The sequence below is a fragment of the Lissotriton helveticus genome, chromosome 10, assembly GCF_964261635.1.
Source record: "Lissotriton helveticus chromosome 10, aLisHel1.1, whole genome shotgun sequence".
Classification (NCBI taxonomy): domain Eukaryota; kingdom Metazoa; phylum Chordata; class Amphibia; order Caudata; family Salamandridae; genus Lissotriton; species Lissotriton helveticus.
Genome location: NC_136071.1, coordinates 204,487,710 through 204,511,995, shown reverse-complemented (window position 1 = coordinate 204,511,995; position 24,286 = coordinate 204,487,710). Strand labels below are relative to the sequence as shown.

At 46.8% G+C, this 24,286-nt stretch overlaps 1 protein-coding gene across 3 annotated transcripts in view; it reads right to left on the bottom strand.

Moving 5' to 3' along the window:
* The window catches only part of RSPH10B (radial spoke head 10 homolog B), a 517,038-nt gene that overhangs the window by 230,799 nt on the left and 261,953 nt on the right, over positions 1 to 24,286 (bottom strand). For 2 of the 3 annotated variants that reach the window (XM_078665151.1, XM_078665153.1), the window contains exon 19: positions 1,595 to 1,693. The exons of the other annotated variant lie outside the window; for it this stretch is intronic. In XM_078665151.1, coding sequence (XP_078521277.1) covers positions 1,595 to 1,693 — 99 coding nt within the window. The remainder of the gene's footprint in view (positions 1 to 1,594; positions 1,694 to 24,286) is intronic. 3 annotated transcript variants of the gene reach the window in all.

Genomic DNA, 24,286 nt, shown 5'->3' with positions numbered 1-24,286 from the left:
CTAAGTGACTGATGTACCTATCTTTTCTTATGCCGTGCAGGGGGCATCGAGCGTGGGTACCCTAGTGACTGTGGCACCGGGCGTTGGTACCCAAGTGGTTGTGGCGATAGTTTAGCGCCGGTCGTGTGTGCCCACATGACTGAGGTACCTCATCTGTGGCCGAACAGGAGGCGCCGGCGTGAGCACCCACGTGACTGGGGTGACTCTGTGGTGGGGTGCACGGGGCGCTGCTGCCAAATCGACTGAGTTACCTGTGCTATGTGGCCCTGCAGGGGGTGCCTCCGCCCTGTGTCTGTACCACTGTCCGCTGTGGTAGAATTTTGGGCAACGCTTCGGCCAGTGGTACCATCTGGGGCGCCAGGAGAGCAACAGCTGCATCCGTGGCACACACACAGCACATCAGTTCAGGAGTCCATAACTCCAGCACGGCACGTGTGTGGTGCCAGGGGGCGCAGATGAACCGTACTGTACACACATCAGCATGGGCCGGGGGCACCCGAGAGCCCGCCGAGAAGCAGGGGTCGGCGCCCCCCCCCCCGCAGCGTCAGACTCGTGGCACACCGAGGGCGAAGCTGTGCGCAGCGCAGCAGCGCGGGGGTGGGATGTGCTGGTTCTTGTCGAAAAACAACAACAAAGCACTTTTCCTTTTCTCTTTACTTTTATGTCACATCCGTGACTTTCCATTGTGTATCGGTGCGACAGGCATATGTCGTAAAAAAGTAAACGAGGAAGTAATTGAACCGTTGTGTGCCTTTTTTGAGGGGGAAACGTTGTTTGTGTAGAATAATTAAATGTACCAAATTGAGTGGGGCATATGGCTGGCGCGAACCCCGTACATTCCACTTCAAATGACCCGTGCCTCAACCAATGGTGCTACTCGAGGTGCCGTTGGCCCCGAGCAGGAAGGCGGGTGCCGGCTCAATGCCGGACCAGATTCGGGGGCGTTCCCGAGAACAGGCTTTCGGCTGACGTAGCCAAAAGCCAAAAATTCTCGGGAACGCCCCCGAATCTGGTCCGAGATTGACGGACAGAGCCTTCTCCCAATGGCTAGCCTCCATTTATGGAGCTAGCCAATGAGAGAGTGGGGACGGTCCAGTCCCCACACACAGATATCATTAAGTTTTTCCTAGCGCATGCGTACTTCGTACGCATTGGCTAGGCAAAACCTAAAAAATTATATAGGGACTCTTTTCTTTTTAGCATGATAATTTATTTTAACCATATTGTGCCAAATAAGTTAGGTGCATAGCTTCTCAATTACAGTCGCAAATGTCACTATGATACAAGAGAGCGTATCAACGTGTTACATTCTTATAAAAATATGATAAGTAGAAACCTATCAATCATACACCTGCTGAAACAAGACAAACCATCATACTTTAACAGGTACCTCTACCCTACCCCAACCCTACATCATGAAAAGGAAAACAAACTTTAAAATAAGCAAAATTCAGCTACTTCCAGTTGATATCTAATCCATCCTTTCTGTATTTGTGTATACAACATAATACTGTTTTATAGAAAATTCTACATCTGAGAGAAACAGAAGTTGATGACATTGGAGGTTGATAGCTATGTCAGCTGCTTTACACACCTCTGATTTCTTTCCCTTATCAGATGCTGACCCGCTTTTGCTTGATGCACTGTTGTAGCTGGCGACAGAAGTGTCATAACTTATTGTTTCAGGATTGGCCTGTCAAAAGAAACGTAAAATGTCAGTGACAGTTTGAATAACATTTTAAAACACCTCAAAAGGTATTTAATTAAAGAACTTATTTTACTGCAGGGGGGCGCTAGGTGGCACACTACCAAGATGGCCGCACTTGAGTGAGGCTCCTGCTGCTCGGTGCATTTATCCACCCAAAAATCCTGTCCAGATGCTCACTACAGCCGAATACCTACAGTAATGAAGTGTCCACACACCTGTGCAGCGATACCAAAAGTTTCACAATAGCAGCACGTCGCTGACCACTGCTATATCATCGCTGGAGGAAAGGCGCTGTGCTAGACTCGGCGACCTGCTAGACTTGTTCATGCAAGCGATACTGTGCCCACAAGGTGCATAGGCCTCATAACTGGCGCGCATACTGAGCTCGGCACTAACGACGGTGACAGTGAGTGCGTGGACTTCCCATCCCTAATCCTTGGTATTGGGATTGCCTCCCCACCTACCAGCAGTGGTAGAGGGGTCCCGCGCTCCTGCAAAAAACACTCTTCCTCACTGCTGTAATCTACCCGGGGCCGGAGATCAGCCATACTGTGGGAAGGTGAACGCCAGGGGGTATAGAGACTTCAGCACAAGTAACTGCACCACTGAGGCGGCGTCACAGAAGGGCCGGCGGAACGGCAGCGCAAGCTATCCCCGCGCCAGGGATGCACACCACAACCCACTGGAATCTGCTCAAACAATGAGACAGACCCCCCCCCCCCTCCCAAACACCCCCCCTGCCCCCCGGCGCCTAGCGCTCCATTAATAGAACAGCTGCTTTAGGAGCCCGAGATTCACTCCTGGCATCGACTCATTAGAGGCTTTTCTGCGCACGTCGAAGCCAAGAGAAGGCAGGGCAGGGCCACCCCCCTTTCATCTGAACATTAGACTCCTGCATTTTGCAAATTTGGTCAGTGACTTTGATTTTGTTCACCTATTGCAGACTGCATGATATTTTCCCACATTTTATGAATATGAACATGAGCAAGGGCATCCGCAAAGGGATTGGAGGCCAAGGGGTTGTGGGCACTCTTGATGCCTTTCTTATTAGGGCAGAGTCACTCTTAACCCAAGAAATAGAACTTACACAAAGAAGGTTATCATTGGAGACACGTCGAGTCTCAATGGAAGACCCCACAGGCGGGCCCCTTCTGAACCTATCAAATGTAGCCAAATCTAATTCGGACAGCATTCACCAACCGGCTCTCGGGCCTCCTGAGCCTTTAATAGTCACTGTAGAAGATCCACCAACTATAGATATAAAAACTACTCCGCGTCACCATCCCCACCTCAAATTGTAACCCGATCAATACGACAATCACAGGCTGGGGGGGGCACGGTCTTGGCAACAAAACGGAAAAGGAAGGCAAGGGGTTTACCTCTCACAATCCAACAAACTAGCAACGCGGCTAAAACAAAAGGCTCTGCTCGAGGCAAAACAGGTCCCTCTGATGAAGTAACTGTTATTAGTTCCATCAGCCCACTTGCTACTAGATGCCAATGCCCCTGCAAGCAGCCCCAAATCGACTTGGAAGATGACTTATTAGCCAAATTAGAGGGCAAATTAATGGTGTTACTAAACCCATTGTTAAATAAACTTGCAGATATTGACAACCAATTAACCCCTTTGGCGCTGATGACAAAGCCAGCTCGTCATCAACGTTACCTGCGCTGCGCGGATGACGAGCTGGCTTTGTCCCAAACAAGCCATTTTTTTTTTCAACGCACAGTGGGAAAACGCGGTAGCGCGGTAGGGGTTAAACAATATTGAGCAAAAACCTCTTTCTCAATCCAGCCAGCTACCAAATGGGAGCCTAACAGCCCAGGGGGGGTCTAGTATAAGTTTGGCTTCTGTTTCAAATCAGCCTTCAACAGCCGATGATAGTACTGTTAGAATAGGCACACAGGCTCTCGCATTACATACTACCAGCACTTATTCAACACAAAGTAATTCCACTCTAGGAGGAGTAATAACTGGGGAAAATCACAGGGGTTTGAATGAGGGTGGTCTAACCAGTGTTCAAACCGTTCGTAGTAAGGGACACCTCAATCTACCCCCAGAATGTACACCCTATATTGTTGTGCTCCCAAATGTTTCACCAATAGCACCCAATTCTGTGGAGCACTGGCCCTCATTGAGAAATAAGGCACTCCACTTATTGGACACAAAGACGGGGTTGGGTAGCCATCTGTTTCAGGATTTTAAAATGGTTAGAAGGGTCCCCTGGATAGGGAAATCGAAAAAATGACCAGGGGTGATTGCATAGTACTGAATTTTGGGTCTCCAGAATTAGTACAAACTATTTTAGAAAGAGCAGGGACAAGGCATATGGGCAGGGAAGGGATTAATATCCTACCACTGGGTTTTTTCTATCGTAACCCTCCTCCATTACCTGTGTATAGATGCGATCCCCCAGTTATTGCTCACAACCAGGGGACATATGAGTTTAATGTGCCAACCTATAACCGGTTTGATAAGGCTTTTTCAAACCTAGATGCACAGGACGTACTGTCAGACAGGTCGGCCAATGTCAATAAACTGAGGGACACGCTAGCTATTCAACCAACTACCATGACAAAAGAACAGGAAGTCCTGGAACTGAGGAACACACAGTTAGCAATTTCAGCTGACTTTCAGGCACAGGCAGAGGGTGGTATTGGATATGTGTTAACTGGTGGTGGGGGAATAACCAAGACCCCTCATAATACTAATAGAAGCAAAAATAATTCTGACCTTAGAATCCTGAGCTGGAATGTTGCTGGCCTTGAGCCAAGATTAGCCGACACAGATTGGCTACGTATAATATCTTTTCAAGATGTAATAATGTTTCAGGAACCATGGGCCACACACGATCTGCATATAGAAAGCTTCCACTGTTTCAGTTCAATAGCACCTAAGCCCGATTTTGGCCGCGCAGTTGGGGGCTTATTCATTGGGATTAGTATAGCACCTGGAGGGAGCATTAAGGTAATACCCACAAATAGTCCCAATATACAAATACTAGAATATAAACGATGTGTCTCTTTTTACTTAATACATTTTTATAACAATGATTTCTATTCTGTCCCAAATAGGAATTTCATTGAGCTTTTTAATATTATTTCAAAATTGGAGAAAGTCGAAGGTCCAGACGAGTGCATGGGGATTCTTTTGGGGGGGATTTTAATGCTAAGGTTCAAACTGATTTCCGGGGGATGGGTACACAGCATGCAGACCCAACTGTGCCGAGGGGTTTGGAATGATGCACTTTCCTTAGTGAACACATCCTTACCAATGTAATGGATTTAGGTTCACCCAGTAAAAATCAGAGGGCACCAACGTTCAGAGGAAGGGATAGCGCCTCAACCATTGATTTTATTTTCGTTTCCCCCAGCCTCGCAGATCGCATTTTGGCCGCAGAGGTTTCCGTAACAGATTTTGGGGACAACAACCCCCTAACAGTGGTACTCAGATTAGTATCCTGCCCCGTGTATGCTATCTCTCAAGGGGCAAGGGATATAACCACATCGCAGATAAACTTAGATTAAAGTGGAGGGGGGTGGATAGTGGTAAAATAACCGAGATTCTGTTAGAAGGGCATTCAAAGTTAATTACCGCATGTCTATCAACCAGAGTCTCTCACTTAAGTGTAATTAAAGATTACATCAAACTTTGTTCGGTGATTAGATCCCTCCTATCGGTGCCACTTCGCCAGGATTGGAAAGAACCAAGATGGTTCGACCGTAACTGTTCGGAGGCCAACAGGAGTCTGCGTAAGGCTTTAACCGCCAAACCTAGATGCAGGGCAGACATAAGGGTAGCTAGGAAAGTGTATAAAACTGCCATGAATGAGCGGAAGGGTACTCTCCTGACTGAACGCTGGGAAGCCTTATCGAAATCAGCTGGGGGGAAGAATGGCAATTTATTCTGGTCCGCAGTCAGAGACTTGCGCAACATGGGCCAACATTTAACACCCGTCAGCTGTACCATCTCCAGCAGCTCATGGGATAATCACTTCTCTAAAATCTACGCCACACCACTATATGGCACAGATCACTGTGTACAGGGTCATTTACGCTGCCTACAGATAACGCTGGTGGAGGTAGAAGAGGCGATTGCACAGAGCCTTGGTAATGAGGCTCCTGGTCCACACGGGCTGCCCATAGACATAATAAAGTGGAAACCAGAATTTTGGGCCCCGGTCCTTATGAATGTTTTTAACAGTTTACCCCAAGCACCCATGCCTGACACATGGGCTACGAGTATTATTGCTCCAATCTATAAAAAGGGGGATAGATCAGAGATAATTAACTACAGGCTGATCTCCTTGCTTGACAACACCTTAAAGATTTTGGGTCGGTTTATCTACAATAGGATGTTAGATTGGACAGAGGAAAGTGGCATTTTAGACCCTTGCCAACTGGGCTTTAGAAGCAGGGTCGGCACAATAGAATAGTGTCTGAACCTTAACCTGGTTATCAACAAATACAACACTGGCCGTTCTTACCCTATGTATTTAGCGTTTATGGACCTATCATCTGCTTTTAATTTAGTTAATAGGTTCAAACTCTGGTCTATTTTGTTGAATTATGGTTTGGATCAGGGGGGCGCTAGAGGGCGCACTGCGGAATGGCTGGCTAGTGTGTCAGCTCCGCCGGACGGGCGCGAATCTAGCGGCCTTTGACCCCTTCAATCCCCTGCTACTGCCGAGACAAACCGAGAACTCGGCGTCGGAACTCGGGACCCACATCACCATGGCATGGAGGTGTCTCCACAAGGGCTGTGTGGAGAGATTCTGATCCAAAAGGTGAAATGCCGACGGAGACGCTCCAAAATGGCCGCTCGTGAGGGTCGAAGGACCTGCACCTACGGGACGTACAAGTGAATTGTGACCGATTACCTGCCTGGCGCCGCATAGATTGGAGGCGTTGAACGCCATGCGAGGCTGTGGGAAGATCGGAGACCGCGGCTGAGTGCAGAGGCGCTGTGCTTCGCCATGCGTTCCAGCAAAGACAAGATGGCGGCGCCTTTGGAACGCATATGACCGGCAGCGGCGGACGAGCGGAGCGGACACTGTGGCGCCTCTCTTCGCTACCTGGCGGATGTGAGGGGCTCTGGAGGTGTATCTGAGCGGCGGGCACTCTGTCCTTATTGCTGGATGGGCTACACAGCGGTCCACTGGACAGCGTACCTGTGACGGTGAACGCATGGTTAGCGAAGAGAACTGCAGCTCACACAGGGTGTGAGGGGTACATGCCGTGAGCGACGCCCGGGGCTGTACCACTGACCTACGCGATCTGGCCCTATCAGCGTAACACTCGACCGGAGCCAGGGAGAGCCTCTCTTCTGCGGGGGGTGAGAAGGTGAGGCGCCTCATTCCTCATGTGCCTCATGAGGTCCCCGGACAGCAGCGACCATTAACACTATAAGGCGAAATAGCATCACGGGCTCAGCAGTACCCGCACACGAATAATTCGGCCGATGACCACGCGCACAGCGAGGTGTGGGGCCGCGACATCAGCACATCGCGCCAACTCTACCACAAGTGCGACAACGGCTGGCAGCCCAAAGACGACCGGGCACAACTCGCCAAAGTTACACAACAACATGGGGAAACCGGACAGGCAACAAACCAAGCTCCAGTTTGAAACTCGGAAACAGGTCAAAAATACCGCGACAGACCCTGAAGCGGAAGGCGGCCAAGAGCTGACAGAGGGAACGGGCATGGAATCAGTACTGCGAGCGATCCAGCAGAGCCTGCAGGAGATGAATGGTAAGCTGGATAATGTGATGCAGAGGGTGGACAATATGGCGGCGAAAATCGAAAAACATGACGCGCGCATTGTGGAGGCAGAACAGCGGATTTCAAGGGTGGAAGACGACCACAAAACCACATCGAAGACCTGCGGTGGCCTAGAAAAAACAGTGGAGAGCCTACGAGCCAGGGTGAAGGACCAGGAAGCCAGGTCCAGGCGCAATAACGTCCGGATTTCGGGTCTGCCGGAATCCACAAACATGGGGAAAATGGAGACCTACATCGAGACACTCATGAGAGAGATCTTTGGCTCTGAAAAACTGTCCTCAGTGTTCCTGGTGGAGCGTGCGCATCGTTCACTGGCACCTGTGCCGAAACCTGGCGCTGCCCCGCGCATGATCATAGCCCGCATGCTAAATTACAGGGATAGAGACACGATCCTACGGCTGGCAAGAGAAATGGGTAAGATCACTCATCAGGTGAACACTCTGGAGTTCTATCCTGATCACACCATGGCGGTACAACTGGCTCGGAAAGAATTCGCTCCGGTGAAAAAGAAGTTGAGAGAACTGGGTTTGGAGTACGCCATGCTATACCCGGCGAAACTCAAAATCACCAATGGCGGGAAACCGGTTATACTACAAACAGTGCAGGCGGCGCAGGAGTATATCAAGCAGCAAGGGAAGCGAAGGAAACCTCAAGATCGGAATGAACCGACAAGCGACGTGGAATGATTGCTTCTGATTTAGGCAATGCTGGACTGAGCTACGGAACTCACGAGAAAGACACCAGCCAGCAGCGACTACAGCCGACTGTGGGAACTGCTACGAGACACGGCGGCTGCGAATACAATGGACAGTGAAATGGCGGTGATCATACGAACATACTGTGAGTACGGACTTTGATAATAGTATGCCGCTGGAGGAACAGCTCTGCAGTGAGTATCTGGGGAGCGGACAACGGTGGGAGGGCGCGGCACAGGCCACTTGACAGGGGAGATAGACCGGATACCTCTGGCAGGCACTTTGTCTGCGCCGGTCGTCGGTCTGCTTGCCTGGCGTAAAAAGCTGTGTATGTCGCACGGTTCCGAATATCTGATAATTTACGACAAAGTATTGTGATGGGCCTGAAGGACTATGTTTGTACCATATAACACCGTTGTTTTTATTAGGTGGATTGGGGGGTTAGAGAAGGACTTACATGTGTACTAAATTGATGCTCACGCAAGCGTCTGTCCACGTCCACTATGTGGATGGAGATGTGTGAACCTGGTGACACCCCCCTGAGGGTGCGCCCCGAGAAATGTTTTCTACTAAAGTTAAAAGTTGTTCAGGGATGGCTTTGGCAAAGTTTGGGTGCTAAAGTGGGAGGGGGAGGGCAGGGAATCCGGGATCTATTCCGCTACAACCTCTGTGTCTGAGAAGCATGGCGAACTCCTTAGTCATGACATACCATGCAGATAATGTTTTAATTCAACATATGCCATTGTTGCTTTCGATTTCCATGTTATGTGGCACTACGGACCTACACCATCAGATTCAGAATCGACGTCTGACGTGTATGTATGCCATCCACACACATGCTCATGTCACGCAATAGTGCACTGAAATTCCTCACATGGAATGTACGGGGTCTAGGCAACCCGAAAAAGATCAGGCAGATGTTTGCTTATTTTGACCGATTAAATGTTAACATCGTTTTCTTACAGGAAACGCACTTAGCACGAGACGGCACATCCACATTAGGCACTAAATGGGCGGAATCTGTAACCAACTCGAACTACTCATCTTACTCTAGGGGGGTAAGCATTTTAATACGGAAGGGGACCAACTTTGAGATTACAAACGTACACAGAGATACAGAGGGGAGAAGCGTTGTTGTGGCAGGCACGGTTAGACGACGGAGGATACTGTTGGTGAACACGTATGGCCCTAACGTAGATGACCCGGGGTTTTTCAGTAGTATATGGCACACCATCACTGACCTACAGACTGATCACGTAATATGGGGGGGCGATTTTAATGTGACACTGCAGGACTCTCTAGACAGGGCAACACACACATTGGAACAACATGGGAATGCCAGGACAATGCTGCAGGATGCCATGGAGGACCTGCAGATGGTAGATCTGTGGAGGGTTGGTATCCAAGGGGTGGCAGCAGCGACACACATTAACGCGGCGAACAACAGTTGGTCCAGACTGGACTACTGGCTTGGTACGCAAGAAGTACTTACATGGGTTGTAGATATCAAACACTTACCGCGAACACTATCCGATCACAACCCGGTGATGCTGGAAATTGTTATCCCACAGTATGAGCCACCACCCTTCACTTGGCGCTTCAATGCAGCTGCGTTGCGAGACCCCATATATGTTACCACAATACATAAGGCAATAGTTGATTACTTTGACCTGAACTGCCCGACAACTGCAGATCCGGGTCTGCTGTGGGAAGCCTTTAAGGCCACGATTAGGGGAGTCTGTATTAGTACGACCTCAGGCATCCTCAAAGATATCCGACAACAACTGCACACACGAGAAAAGGCCATTCAAGCACTGGAACAGACATACACCCGGACAGGAGACACTAAAGTATTGGGGGACATTCAGGCGCTGCTGACGGAATATAACAAATTTGCATCAGACGAGCTTCAGTATGTATCTAAGCGGGCGACTGCTCGGCGCTATGGAGAGGGGGGCAGGCCGGGCAGGGCACTAGCTGCTAAAATCTGCTCAGGTAAAACACCTCAAAATATAGCGTCCATTTGTACTCCAGTCGGAGAGGTAATTACTGATGTTAAGGGGATACTGAAAGAATTTATGACCACATATGGCACGCTTTACAAGGCGCGCCCGTCACCCTCGCAGACTGATTTACTGGCGTATATGGAGGATGTAGAGATAGCATGGCTAGCTGATGGACATAGGAAATACTTAGAGCGCCCTATAACAGTGGAAGAAGTCACAGACACCATTAAGCGTTTACCTAATAACAAGGCGCCGGGGCCCGATGGCTTCGTAACGGAATTTTATAAAATGTATGCTGACTTGCTCGCCCCACACTTGGTGCGGCTATATGGGGCGGCACATGAAGCCCAGATGCTACCGGCATCTTTGAGGGAAGCCTTGCTCATTACGCTGTTAAAGCCGGGCAAGGAGGAAGACAAATGCGATTCATATCGCCCCCTTTCGCTATTAAATGTAGACACAAAAATCATAGCTAGTCTGCTGGCAGATAGGCTGAAACCGCTTATGCCCCTATTAATAAGACCCGACCAATCCGGATTCATCCCTGATAGGGCCACCACGCATAACACCCGCACATTGTTTGCATTGGCGCATTATCTGGCTCCTGAGACGAAGGCAGTGGCAGTGTTACTTGACGCTGCTAAGGCGTTCGATACTATTGGCTGGTCCTTTATTCAAGCAGTACTGGTGCGTATGGGATTTCCCCACATCTTTCTGGGATGGATATCGATGTTGTACACAAACTTAACTGCTCGCATCAGAGTGAACAGGTACATTTCGGAACCCATTCAGATATGCCGGGGAGCTAGGCAGGGTTGCCCACTCTCGCCGATGCTGTTTGCGTTAATCTTGGAGCCGCTGGCGTGTAAAATCCGGCAACACCATCACTACTCTGCACTTCAAATGCCTTCACGTCCCATACACATCTCGCTCTATGCGGATGACATGGTGTTGTATGTTAAAAATCCTGAACAGCACTTGAATCCGCTTTTAAGAGAATACATAAAATTTGGTCAACAATCCGAATTGCAGGGGGAAAACATGGCGGCAGTCGGCTGATTGCTGCAGTGCTCCGCTCCGTCATGTCCCGCAGATGCCTTGTCGGTAAACTAGAGGAAACTGACTCGCCGACATTTTTCAATTTGTAAAGTTTTGGTCTTAAGTTTTTTATCGTGTAAAACGATATCGTATTACCTCGCTCGATGTGCCGAGTTGCTGTGGTCCGGAGCAGCGGTCAGAAGGCAGGGCGCGGCAGTCTCAGTAACCGCAGCGGCGAACGAGGAGGTGAACGCCCAGCACTTTGCGAGTCTCCACCTGCATCCGTGGAGGCAAGCCGCCGCCGAGTTGCATAGAGTGAGACGTACCCAAGCTCTCTACGGCGCTGTCAAAACCAACACTAACGGAGCTCCCTGCAATCTGGTTACCGGTCCTCACGCTTCACCAGTTATCAAACCGCACAAGGTTTTTACTCTTTGGTACATAAGCGTCACTTTAAAAGACGGAGTCTCCAAATCAGTCACAGTAAGTAAAGAATGTGTGAATGAGCGGATTGAAAGCAGAGCTTACTACGATTCCCTCTGCCAAACTCAGGCATACATGAGTGCTTCAGAGTCCGTCAGGAAGCTAAGAGGGAAGGGTGAAACAAAAGACCTAGTGGGGGTCGCAATATCTCACAGAAAGAGAGGAAAGAGCACATTGCAAGACGTTGCAGAGGAGGCTGATAAGAAGGCTTCAGAGACAGGGAAAAGCCCACAATTAGACCTAGAAACATCCTCATATCTCTCAGTGGAGGTTAAAGCAAAAAGGGGGAGAAAACGTGCTAAAGCTAAACCCTCTACAGCTCCCGTTCCCAGAGTAACCCCCTCTTTGCGCTCATATTTCAAGGTGATTCCTCAGATTTTGAGCCTTGGGAGGGACCAAGTCCAATCCAGCAGTAATACTTCCAAATTGGGATTCGAGACCATGGAAAACAAAGAGTTGGATCTGCCACCTAAGACCTTAACTACTTTAGTTGAAAATCAAGCTGCTAGCATTGATCTGTCTCATACCACACAAGTAGTGGAGATCCCTTTGGCAGAGCTTGAGGTAGAGAGCTCCGAACTTAAAAATACAGCGGAACAAGGCACAATAGATGCTGAAAATTTAATGGTAGTGGATGAAATGTTATTACCTAATCCTTCAGTGAATGGTAGAAATGATTCAGTCGTAAGCTCTCTCAACAACATTGAAGATAATTTTGAGGCTGGAATATTCACTGAAACTTCCTTGGGCACGCCTCAAGAATTAAGTGATGTGGCTGTTTCAGGCGCTGAGACAATATCTGCAGCATCTGTATAAGCAATGTTTGCGGCCTTATCTGCAGAGATTAAACAAGGATTTGCTGAGTCAGCCTCTAACCAGAGAGAGATAAGAACTTTTTGTGAATCTCTTGACGAAAGATTAGGCAACCTGACATTAAGAACTCAAGCTCTAGAGGAGACAGTGGGCCAAATATCAATGAGAGCAGAAGGCACCACCGAAGACATTGTAAAGCTTAGGAAAGAAGAACAAGCCCTCTCCGAAAGAATGGAGATTTTAGAAAATAATGCAAGGCGGAGTAATATACGCATTTTGAATATTCCTGAAGGGAGTGAAGGTGCGGATATCAAGAGTTATATAACTACTTTATTAAAAGAAACACTGGGTCTCTCTCAATCCACTGAGGAGCTCGCAGCGGATATTCAGCGCATACACCGAGATCCTTTTAGACGTAACATCCAGCGGACTAAGCCCAGGAAAATTCTCGTTAATTTTCATACCTACTCCTTAAAAGAACAAATTCTGAACCAGGCACTTAAGCTCAAGTCACAAACATACAAAGGCTATAACTTTCAGATTCGCTCTGATCTGTCTCGTTTCACCTTGAATAAACAATGGGAACTTGGGCAAAGGATGGATGCTTTCCGCAAGTTTGGCGCGACAGTACAGATGGGCTTCCCTGCATCCCTTAAAATCATGATAGATAACAAAATGCACAACGTCAGATCAGTGCAAGCTGCAGATGATCTCTTGTTGTCTCTTGGCAATAAGAAACAAAGAGTGTGATATTATGTACTGAGGATATAATCTCAAACAATCTCAAATACCGAGGAAATAATCTCAAATACAATCAGTCGAGTTAAGGTTGTTATTGACTTCTAGATATAAGGTCTATAGAACCCCCCCATAATTGTTAGGTAGTTTTCATGAGGTCCCATAGAGGAAAAATCTAAAATAAGAAGCGGAAAAAAAAAAATGGGGGTGGTAAAAAAAAAAAACAAGCATTGGCATAGCCAATATGTCTCGCAGTTGTTAGAGTTTGAGCCATTGGCATTGTAAATGGCACTGCCTTTTATTTGTGTTGGTTTTTAAAACGTAAATAAAAGGCATTGTCAATTACAATACCAATAGGTTTAACTCTCGCAAATGCAAGACCTATTGCATTAGTAAGTTGTTGGATGCAAAGTTACCAGACAGAAACCGCCACAACATTTCCAACAAATAATGCACTGCTAACCATGCCTCAGAAACAATCCTGCAAACCTACATTCAGAACATGCGCCGTTGTATGCATAATAACGTAAGAAGGAAAAGTGGCCGGTGGATATTGGGAGTGCATTCTCTGCTTTGGGGGTAGTTGGGTTTGGCGTCTGCATGCGGTCAGGTCGGGGTGTGCTCATGCTCGAGGGCTGCCTTCCAGTGGTGCGCATTGAAATGCAGTGCGTGCATCTGCCATCGACCGGGTGGCCCTGGGAATGAAGTCATCGCTGAGTGCAATGGGTGCACGCCCCGGGATTATTAATGGCCTCCACTCACACTGCAGGCAGGCGAGCTGGGTGCATCCGTGCAGTCCGTGCATGCCACCGAGTGGGGAGAAACATGCAGGCTCCCGACAGAGAACACTTGGGACACAGGGGTGCCACCCTAGCCCCCCCAGCACTGATAGGGGAAACATACCATGTTGTAAACATGAGGAGAGGAGAAAAGAAATGCGACACGGCGGGCAGGGGAGGGGGCTGGAGGGGGAGGTGTGCTGGGAGAGAGAGTGGGGAGGGGGCGGGTACAGGGGGCGGAGCAGGGAGAGCGGCAAAGAGGAGAAAAGAAATGCGACACGGCGGGCAGGGGAGGGGGCTTGAGGGGGGGTGTGCTGGGAGAGAGAGTGGGGAGGGGGCAGCAAGAAGAGAGGAAGGCAAACACTGAAGTCGTGCAAATGTTTAAAATAAACAAGACGGAGGTAAGGAAGAGAAGGGGAGGGGGGAGGAGAAATGCGACACGACGGGCAGAGGAGGGGGCCGAGTTAGAGAGGCCTGAGGCAGAGCGCACCATATGGAGAGTACTACCCTTCTACGTCCAATACTAAAGTCGACCACAGGGATATTTTTGTAAAATATTCAGGCTGCAGATTGTATTTGCTTAAAACAGAATTTAATTTTGAGACAATACGTACATCGGCCTCAAAGTTTGTTACATTAACTCTTGGTCACTGAAATTTGCTTATTTTAGAGTAATTTTATCAACATTGGTAGAGTGCAGTATGGCCTCCTGCTGGGTGGCCTGGAGTACTGTGTGGGCTATTGGGGATGTGTGCTCTTGCGTGGCTCTTTCAATATGAGTCGTTTCCGGCACTGTATTGTGAGTCATCCCTAAGACGGCTATGTCCAGTGTCTGGTGTACAGGTTGAAGCAGGGTGGTAGAACCTTAATGATGGAGTCGTGGGTTTTGGGTTGTAGCTTGGGAGTGGTGTAGGCAGAGTGCTGACCTATATGTCTTAGGTCGACAAAGGCCAGTTTCCCAGCGGTTAGCCCTTGCTTGGAGTGTGGCATGTCCGATCGGTACTGGAAATGTCCAATTTGTTCGTAGCATGGCTGTATTAGTTCTGTTGATATCGATGCATCTCTTGAATGCGTGGCACGTCTGTGCCGTATTGGTGTGGGTGAGATGTTCTGTCCAGTGGGTATTGCCATCTTTCCAAGGCTGCTTTTGTTCATACTGGTCAGCAGATGGTCTAACATGAGGAGAGGAGAAAAGAAATGCGACACGGCGGGCAGGGGATGGGGCTGGAGGGGGAGGTGTGCTGGGAGAGAGAGTGGGGAGGGGGCGGGTACAGGGGGCGGAGCAGGGAGAGCGGCAAAGAGGAGAAAAGAAATGCGACACGGCGGGCAGGGGAGGGGGCTTGAGGGGGGGGTGTGCTGGGAGAGAGTGGGGAGGGGGCAGCAAGAAGAGAGGAAGGCAAACACTGAAGTCGTGCAAATGTTTAAAATAAACAAGACGGAGGTAAGGAAGAGAAGGGGAGGGGGGAGGAGAAATGCGACACGACGGGCAGAGGAGGGGGCCGAGTTAGAGAGGCCTGAGGCAGAGCGCACCATATGGAGAGGGAGGGGGGTGGCAGTGGGATGGTGATTGATGGGTGGGGCAGTGCTGGGGAAGCCTTTGATGTGGCCTGGCGGCCGTGGAGAAAGTGCCCTGAAGAAATGCGACACGGCAGACAGGGGAGGGGGCGGAGCGGGGGTGTGGGAGGAGTGCGGCTGAGGGAAAAGACATCCAGGCGGCTGGGGGCATGTGCACACGCTTTTAAGCTCAATGCACATGCGCATTGAGCTTAAAAGTCATGGGCACTGCAAGGAATCGCCACGATTCCTTGCTTCTTAGTTAAAGCTTGTTTAAGCCGCAATAGGCTCGCAAGCTCGATGCGCATGCGCATCGACAGGCGAGACCTAAAAACTACAATAAATAAAAAACAAAAAAAAACAAACAGCAACACTTACACTACTCGCACCTAAGTTAAACATAGAAGGTAATGGCGAGTCACATTGTAGATACTAATAGGCACGAGTGACAAGATGGGGAAGAGCTAGGGGCACTTACTTCCGGAAGGTTTCCGGCTGGTGAGTACGGGGTTTTCCCAGGATGGGTGTTGGGGAGGGAACGGGGGGGTATGGGGGTACAACTATATTTCAAAAAAAGAGCTCCAATCTGTTTGTGTAAATAACTTTCTTAACACTATGTTTTCTTCTCATCTTAAGCCACATAATAACAATTCTCTTGAACTTTCCAGTTACTTCTTTTTAAAGTCAGCCATAACAATCTACTTTTTTTTTTACAACCTAATGAGTAAATTAAAATTATTATCCTGGAATGTTAACGGTCTCCGCACCAAACCGCGGGCTAACAAAATTATGCAGTATCTCCGAGACTGTGATGCGGGGATCATTATCCTCCAGGAAACGCACTTAATCGAGAGTGAGATGCTCGATCTAGTTCGTAGAAATAGATGGATAGAATCAGCTATCTCAACAACACAAGGTTCTAACACACGGGGGGTCTCGATCATATTCAAAAAATCTGTGATATTTAAACTAACACAGCAGAAAGTAGATACCGGAGGGAGATGGGCTATTGCTGCAATAGAACTAGGTGACACTAAGCTAACTCTTGTAGGATATTATGGCCCCAATATAGATGACCCCTCAGCATTGGAAACACTTTTTAGCCACCTACTTAGTTTCCCAGACCCTGTGATTATAGCAGGAGATTTCAATATAACTTTGAATCCACTTTTAGATAAATCCCCTAATAGTAGGCAGAAAACCATCTCTAAATCTAGAAATTGTCTACTAGGTTTAATGAACCAATACGATTACATAGATATTTGGAGATTCAAAGAGGGTCCAAAGCAAGAATTCTCGTTTAGAAACTGGAAATATAGACACAGATCCAGAATTAATTTTATTCTCACAAGTAGAGCTTTAGCTGATAATATTACTGCAATACAGTACAATCCAATACATCTCTCCGACCATTCTGCAGTAGTGCTAGATCTAAAACTGACTTCGACACCTCTTACTAGAATATGGTCCTTTGACAGATCTCTTCTTTTTTCGACAGAAGATATTACTTTTTTACAATCAGAGACAAGATACTTCTTTAGTACTAATAAGGATACAGCCCCCATTGGAATAATTTGGGACGCTTTCAAGAGTACATTAAGAGGCCTTATTAAAAATAAAGTAGTCTATCGTGCTAGACAATATACAGACGAAGTAACCTCCATCGAAAGAAATATCTTGACTCTACAAAGGGATATAGATAACACTACTCCTACAGATAATCAAATCATTACCATCAAACAAGCTGAATTGAATAGATTGAAGCTTTTATTGTCAGCAGTTCTGGAGAAGCGGGTTATACAGAGATGGGAGGCAAGCAAACTTTCGCATTTCCAATATGGAGAGGGGGCAGGGAAATTACTTGCCTGGAAAACAAAATCTGACCGGGTCCGTAACAATATTTGTTCAGTCACATCAGCGCAGGGCACCGTTTCCAGGGATGAGGAAATTAGAGCAGTCTTTAGGAATTTCTTTGAGTCTATATACCAAGACGATCTTAAGCCCAAACTGAGTGATATAATTGACTGGCTTGAAGGTATATCTCTTCCGTCCTTAACTACGGAGCAATCATGCTCACTAGATAAAGAAATAACCATAACAGAGGTTGAAGAGGCCATTAAGAAAGCTAAGAGTGGAAAGGCGGTAGGTACTGATGGGATGCCTTGCGAGATCTATAAAAAACTTGTCTCGGAGGTCGCACCAGTGCTGGCCATTTTGTTCAACCAAATTCTTAGAGAAGGCGAATTACCACCAGAGTCATGGAATAATGCCTCTATAACCCTCATCCTGAAACCTGGTAAACCCGCTTCTGACTGTGGCTCATACAGACCCATCTCCATACTAAATGCTGATTACAAAATTTTTACATCTATATTAGCGAATCGGCTTGGTCGGGTAGCTCCGGATATCATAGCTTCTAACCAAAAGGGGTTTATTAAAGGGAGACAGCTTGGTGAACTTACATATGAATTGATTGGCTCAATAGATATTGCTATAAAGGAGGAAATCCCACTGGTTGTTCTTACCCTTGATGCCACCAAGGTCTTCGATAGGGTGAATTGGTTATACCTATCGGAGGCTTTGAAGAGGTTTAACGTCGGGGATGGATTTCGGAGGACCATAGAGCTTCTGTACCGTAATCCATCTGCCTCTTTGCTAATTAATGGTGGCTTGACAGAGCCCTTCAAGGTAATGAGAGGAACCAGACAGGGTTGTCCCCTGTCCCCCCTCCTTTTTGACATATATATAGAACCATTTGCTCAGACTCTTAGGGATAATAGACTTATTAAACCTTTTATTTTTGGTGGCTGGGATAAAAAGGTGGCACTTTATGCAGATGATATTATGATTTTTTCCACAAGTTATGAAGAGGCATACCCAGAGATAATTGAACAGGCCCTTACATTTGGGAAAGTGTCAGGGTATGAAATTAATGCTCTTAAGACAGAGTCAATGTCCTGGAATTGTAACAGAACGAATAACAATGGGACATTAAAAAGCCAAATTCGCTATCTGGGGGTGAATATAGTTAACGACATTGACGCTATTGCCTCTCTAAACTTTAATAAAGTGGCTGCAGAGTGCCGGAAACTTATGAGAGACTGGTCTCACCTTCCACTCTCCATTTTGGGTAAACTTAATTTGGTGAAGATGAGCATTTTACCAAAAATTTCTTTTTTATTTAACACAATACCACTTTATTTTGATCCTAAGTTAATTTCTAAACTACAGAGTGCGATTACTAGCTTTATATGGAATAATAAAAGTGCCAGAATCTCTTGGAAAAAAATTAGGCGTCGTAGGGAGAAGGGGGGGCTGGCTGGCCCAGACCTTCAAATATACGCATGGGCGTTCCAATTATCACATATGCGTATGTTGTTTAAAACCCCTATATCTACAGGGATGGGCCCGCTTTTCTCCACGCTACTGGAATGTGAAGGAGTTGATCACGCCAGTTTTTTGTTTAAGTTTGGTGATCCTAAATTTTTTTAAAAGATAAAATTGAAAGTTCTAAAAGGGTTTGTATCCACGTGGTATAAAATTAGGCAAGCGATAAAGATCGGCTACTATTCTGCAAAGGCTCCAATATGGAACTTACCCGATCCTCCCTTATGGACAATGGATGCCTTAAACAATTCGCTATTAGAAGCTGATATCCATTGCTGGGACGACCTGTTTATGGACGGGTCTTTACTCCCATGGGATTATCTTAGCAATAAAGTAGGTCCTGGGTTGTCAAGATTTAAATATATCCAGATTTCCAGCTGGGCTCAGTCATATAAAGACCCGCCATTGAGACGTAACAAGCAATCTATAGGCGGCTTTAGCGACTTGGTCACTTGCCTATTGGACAGCCCAGTGGCAAAAAAAGAAATCTCACGTTGGTATAATAAAATAATAGATGAAATGGATGCCAGTTTCCAGTTACCAACTACACTGTGGGCAGAATTAATGCCAGGCTTAGATGTAGATGAGCTCTGGACCGCCTCTTGCTCACTGTTATGGGAGTTAGTTAAACCTTCGTGGCTTCGTAGGAACCACCTTTTTACTATACATAGGGCATATTATTCTCCCTATAGGTTAACTAAATTTTCATCAACAGGTCCAGTTAAATGTCCGAGATGCGGGTTAATTGAAGCCACGGATACACACATGTTCTTAGAATGCCCAAATCTAACAGAATTTTGGGAAGCCATTAAGTATAAGTTATCACAATCTTTGGGTGAATATGTCAATATAGACCTGGTTTTAGTTATCTTTGGTCTGAGAAATAAAATCTGCAATTCTGCAACCAAATTGACATTCTATTCCATACTTGCTGCACGTAGGGAGATTTGTAGGCATTGGAAAGATGCTCAACCACCTACAGTGCATGAATGGCGAACATCACTTCTTCAAATCTCCAAACTTGACCTAGCCAGGACAGGAAATCTAAATAATAGAGCGTTTTGGGCGATGCTTGGATAGTCTGGACTATACCTGGGTTTTTTTTTTTTTCTTTTTCCCCCAGGTCCTATGATTAACGTGTGCACTGCCCATCCTGGCTATCAAGATATCAAGATTACAGTCTTGGTACCAAAGGGGTCTCGATAAATCGGGCACTATCAACTGAGATACCATCCTAAGCTGGTTTAAGATTGGTCACCGTATAAAGTGCTGAGTGGAATTGGCCTCGTTTCGCGCCCTACAATTTCCCTTACCAGCTACAAGCTGAGTTGGCACAATACACGACTAGTCGGCCTATTGCTCTGTGGTGGTTTTCTCTTTGGTTTTGGTAGATTGGAGCTACGCACACAAATGAGGATAAAAAAAAAAAAAAAAAAAAAAAACCCCAAAAAAAACCAATCCGGATTGCAGATAAATTGGGATAAATCCCTTATCTTGTCACTGACGGACAGCACGCACCCAACGCACTTGGACTACCCACTAGAATGGCAGGAGAAACCCACGAAATATTTAGGAATATGGTTTCATAGGGACCCTGAATTGGTCATCAGGACTAATTACGGAAGTGCCGTAACGTCCCTAGAAGACAAAATTAAAAGATGGAATAGACTTCCCCTATCCCTGGCGGACAGGGCCACGATCGTCAAAATGGTACTTCTACCGAAATTCCTATATTTATTCAACAATATCGCGATAAAACCTCCAGCTGCAGTATTCCGAAGTATCAATACGTTGGTACTTAATTTGCTTTGGGCGGGGAAACAGGCGAGGATGGAACTGCGCACCATGACACTGCCATATGCTAGGGGGGGTTTCAAGGTGCCAGACTTCTACCTTTACTACTTATGCGCACAGGCGCAATTCGCACACTTCTGGCACCACGACATACCCTTTTTGACACATGTGGCTGTAGAAGCGGGAGATGCCGACCCGATCCCACTAACTAGCATAATGACACATAAACGCCCTAGGTTACACGACCGAGATATCAATCCGGTTAACACTACCACGGAGGCGTGGAGATTGATGGGAAAGGCAGCAGACAGTCTACCACTCTATGCACCCACACTTCCACTAGCGCACCACCCGGCCCTTTCGGTTACATAGGAGCAGGTTGGCATGGATCTGTTGAAGCGGGCTGGCATAGACACACTGGGTGACATGTATGTGAATGGTGAATTCCAGACCCTGGACAAGTTACGATACATCAGCAACCCGTCCCCACTTTTCAGGTTCAACTACTACAGGCTGCAGAGGGCACTTCAGGAACACTACCCTACACACCCAGAAGAGCCAAAAACACTTGAACCCTTACGACTGCTCCTCACTACACCCACGGCGTCTCACCTAGTATCCAAACTATATGCAAGCATTCAAGGTGCGGTGGGGGGAAACACGAACAAGGCTAAGGACAAATGGAGTGCTGGGCTGGTGGAACCTCTAACTGACGAAGAGTGGGCTGCCTCTTGCATGCTTACTAGCATGTTGACGCCAAACGGTAACTTGAAAATCATACATTATAAGTATTTACATCAGGTATACCATACACCTCAGCGACTGTATAAATACGGCTTGAGGGAAGATTCCCAATGTTGCAGGTGTAAACAGGAAGATGCAGACTTCATGCATCTAGCGTGGCACTGTCGCAAAGTGGCGGGATACTGGGAACAGGTCATGCAAGTTCTGAATGGGATGCTCGGAGTCTCCATGCTGTGTGAGGCGAAAGTCTGTCTGTTGGGTATTGTTCCACAACTAAGAGCTTTGAAGCGCAAATTCTGTGCTGTTGCGCTTTTGCTAGCCAAAAGAAGGGTATCCATCCACTGGAACAGCAGGAGAGCCCCGGAGGTGAAGCACTGGCTTGAGGATATGGTTTACTGTCAGGACACGCTTAACACATACGAAGTTGCCAGTCAGATCTAGGCCCAAAGACTATTGGGGGTTCCTGCGTGCCTATTTACTAGAACATGGCACGACAGAATCGGAAGCGGACACTGAGTAAAGTATACATCTGAGGACAATAGTCATAGAGCGGACAACTGTATGGTACTGGTACTGAGGAGGGAGGATGCTGTGATGCAGAGTGCTTGTAGCAAGAGGAGAATTACAAGTTGGGTAGTATATTGTTATGTTTAGTTCCTTTAAGCAAAAATGTGACAATGTAAGAATACTGGCAAGCATGTAAGCAAGTATAGCACTGACCGACGGATCTGAGGTTTATCAGATAACACGCCGCCGGTCCGCTGGATGTCGGCTGATGGGCTGTGTACACCTAACGCCATCTCTCTCTGTTGTGAGTGCATGTAGCCGGCCCGCTGCCGTTGTAGGCGAATTGAATGTATTTTTTTTTTACTATGGAAAGTGCAATAAACATCTTACACCAAAAAAAATAAAAAATAAATTATGGTTTGGATCAACCCCTGGTACATTTTTTAGCATTTTTACATACTGATCTTAAGGCACAAGTAAGGATAGGTATGGGAGGGGAGTTGTTAGGCCCAATTAAGGTAGGAAGGGGAGTCAGACAGGGGTTCGTTTTAGTACCCCTGCTTTTTATTATTTATATAAATGGACTGAGTAACTTGCTGAAACAATCAACCCCAGACGTCCCTATAATTAACGGTAAACCACTGCCTGTACTCCTTTATGCAGATGATGCGGTCCTAATGGGCCGCACCCCGAACTCTCTGCGTATTCTGGTTAAAAGCTTTGTATAGTACATGGACAGGTTGGATTTACGCGTGAATTTCAAAAAGTCATTTATTATGTCATGTGGACCAGCGAAACGCCAGCTCAATTCTATACTGGTAGGGAACGACAGATTAATTTCCACCCGTACTTTCCCATATTTGGGGATGGTTTTTGCTGCGAATGGCTCATGGACTGGGCATCTGGCCCACTCCACGAGCAAATTCTCAAAGGCCATCAATTCTATTTTAAGTCTTCCCCGACCAAAGAAAACAGGTGCTACTGAAGCAATTTTAAGGATTTTTAAATTGCAATGCGTCCCAGTAGCTACGTATGGGGCAGAGATATGGGGATTGGCGAAGAATCGGTGCATCCAGCAGGAAGAAAATTGGTTTTGTAGAAAGCTGCTGGGTGTACCGATCTCTACTTCTAAGTATATTTGCCACAAGGAACTTAACTTACATTTTATACGTGATTTTATTAGTGCCTGACCCATGTTATTCTGGCACTCAGTATGGAGGAATAAATCTGCGACTCTAACTCAAGAAATTATAACTGGCTGCCTTAAGTGCGAGAGATGAATGGATATCCCTCGGCTTTCGGGGGTCTATAAAAGCTTGTGTAGTATTGATAAAGGTAGCCTCAGTTTAGATCCAAATAGAGCTGATTCAGTACACAAGAATGACCTGAAGAAGGCACTTTACGCACTTTATAACACAGAAAGGGTCAGGGAAAAATCTAAGAAAACTACAGTCCTTAGCTACATGGGCAGGGAATTGTATAGGTATCCACTATTACTATATCTTTCCCTGCCAATGGTAAATTGGGAAAGAAGCCTTTTATTTCAACTGAGAGCGGGAACTGTAAGATTCTTGTTAAGTTTTCCTCTAGGCTACCGGCCAACCCTTGATGGGGTGAGCGCACAAACTGATTTGCACTTTTTCTTCTTTTGTAAATACTATTTAAAATATGCAAAATGGTTTTTAACTCCCTTTTTTTAAAAACATAATACCTATTACTATGGGGGAATCTTATCAATTGCTGCTTTCCTTGGACAATGAAGAAATAATTTTCCACACTAGCACTTTCTTGAGAACTGCTACCCGAGCACGTAAAATGATGGACAATTCCTGACTTCCCTTTTTTCAGTAATTTGTAAAATTTGGCTGATGTTTATTTTGATTTATCAAATTTTAATAAGGATTTTATAACATCATTGTAAAGCTGTGTATGTGCTTTTATGAATTCTTGGAATTCGAATAAAGATTTATGAAATGAAATGAGTCCCAGCTACTACTTTTGCCGTAGTTCTCTCCCACCTTGCCCTACAAACCTGCCCAGAGGACTGAAACTGCCAAGTGATTGAAGTGACTACACTTCGGTGCAGCGACGCTGCATATCGTTGCTGGAGGCGCACTGCGATCTGTTGCCGCAACGCTGCCTCATGCCTGGCGCTGCATGAGCCAAAGGTCCCTAGCACTGCACTCTGGCAGACACGTTCCCGTGAGCGCCGCAACACCCACAGGACAACTGGGCCTCACATCCAGTGTCATCTGAG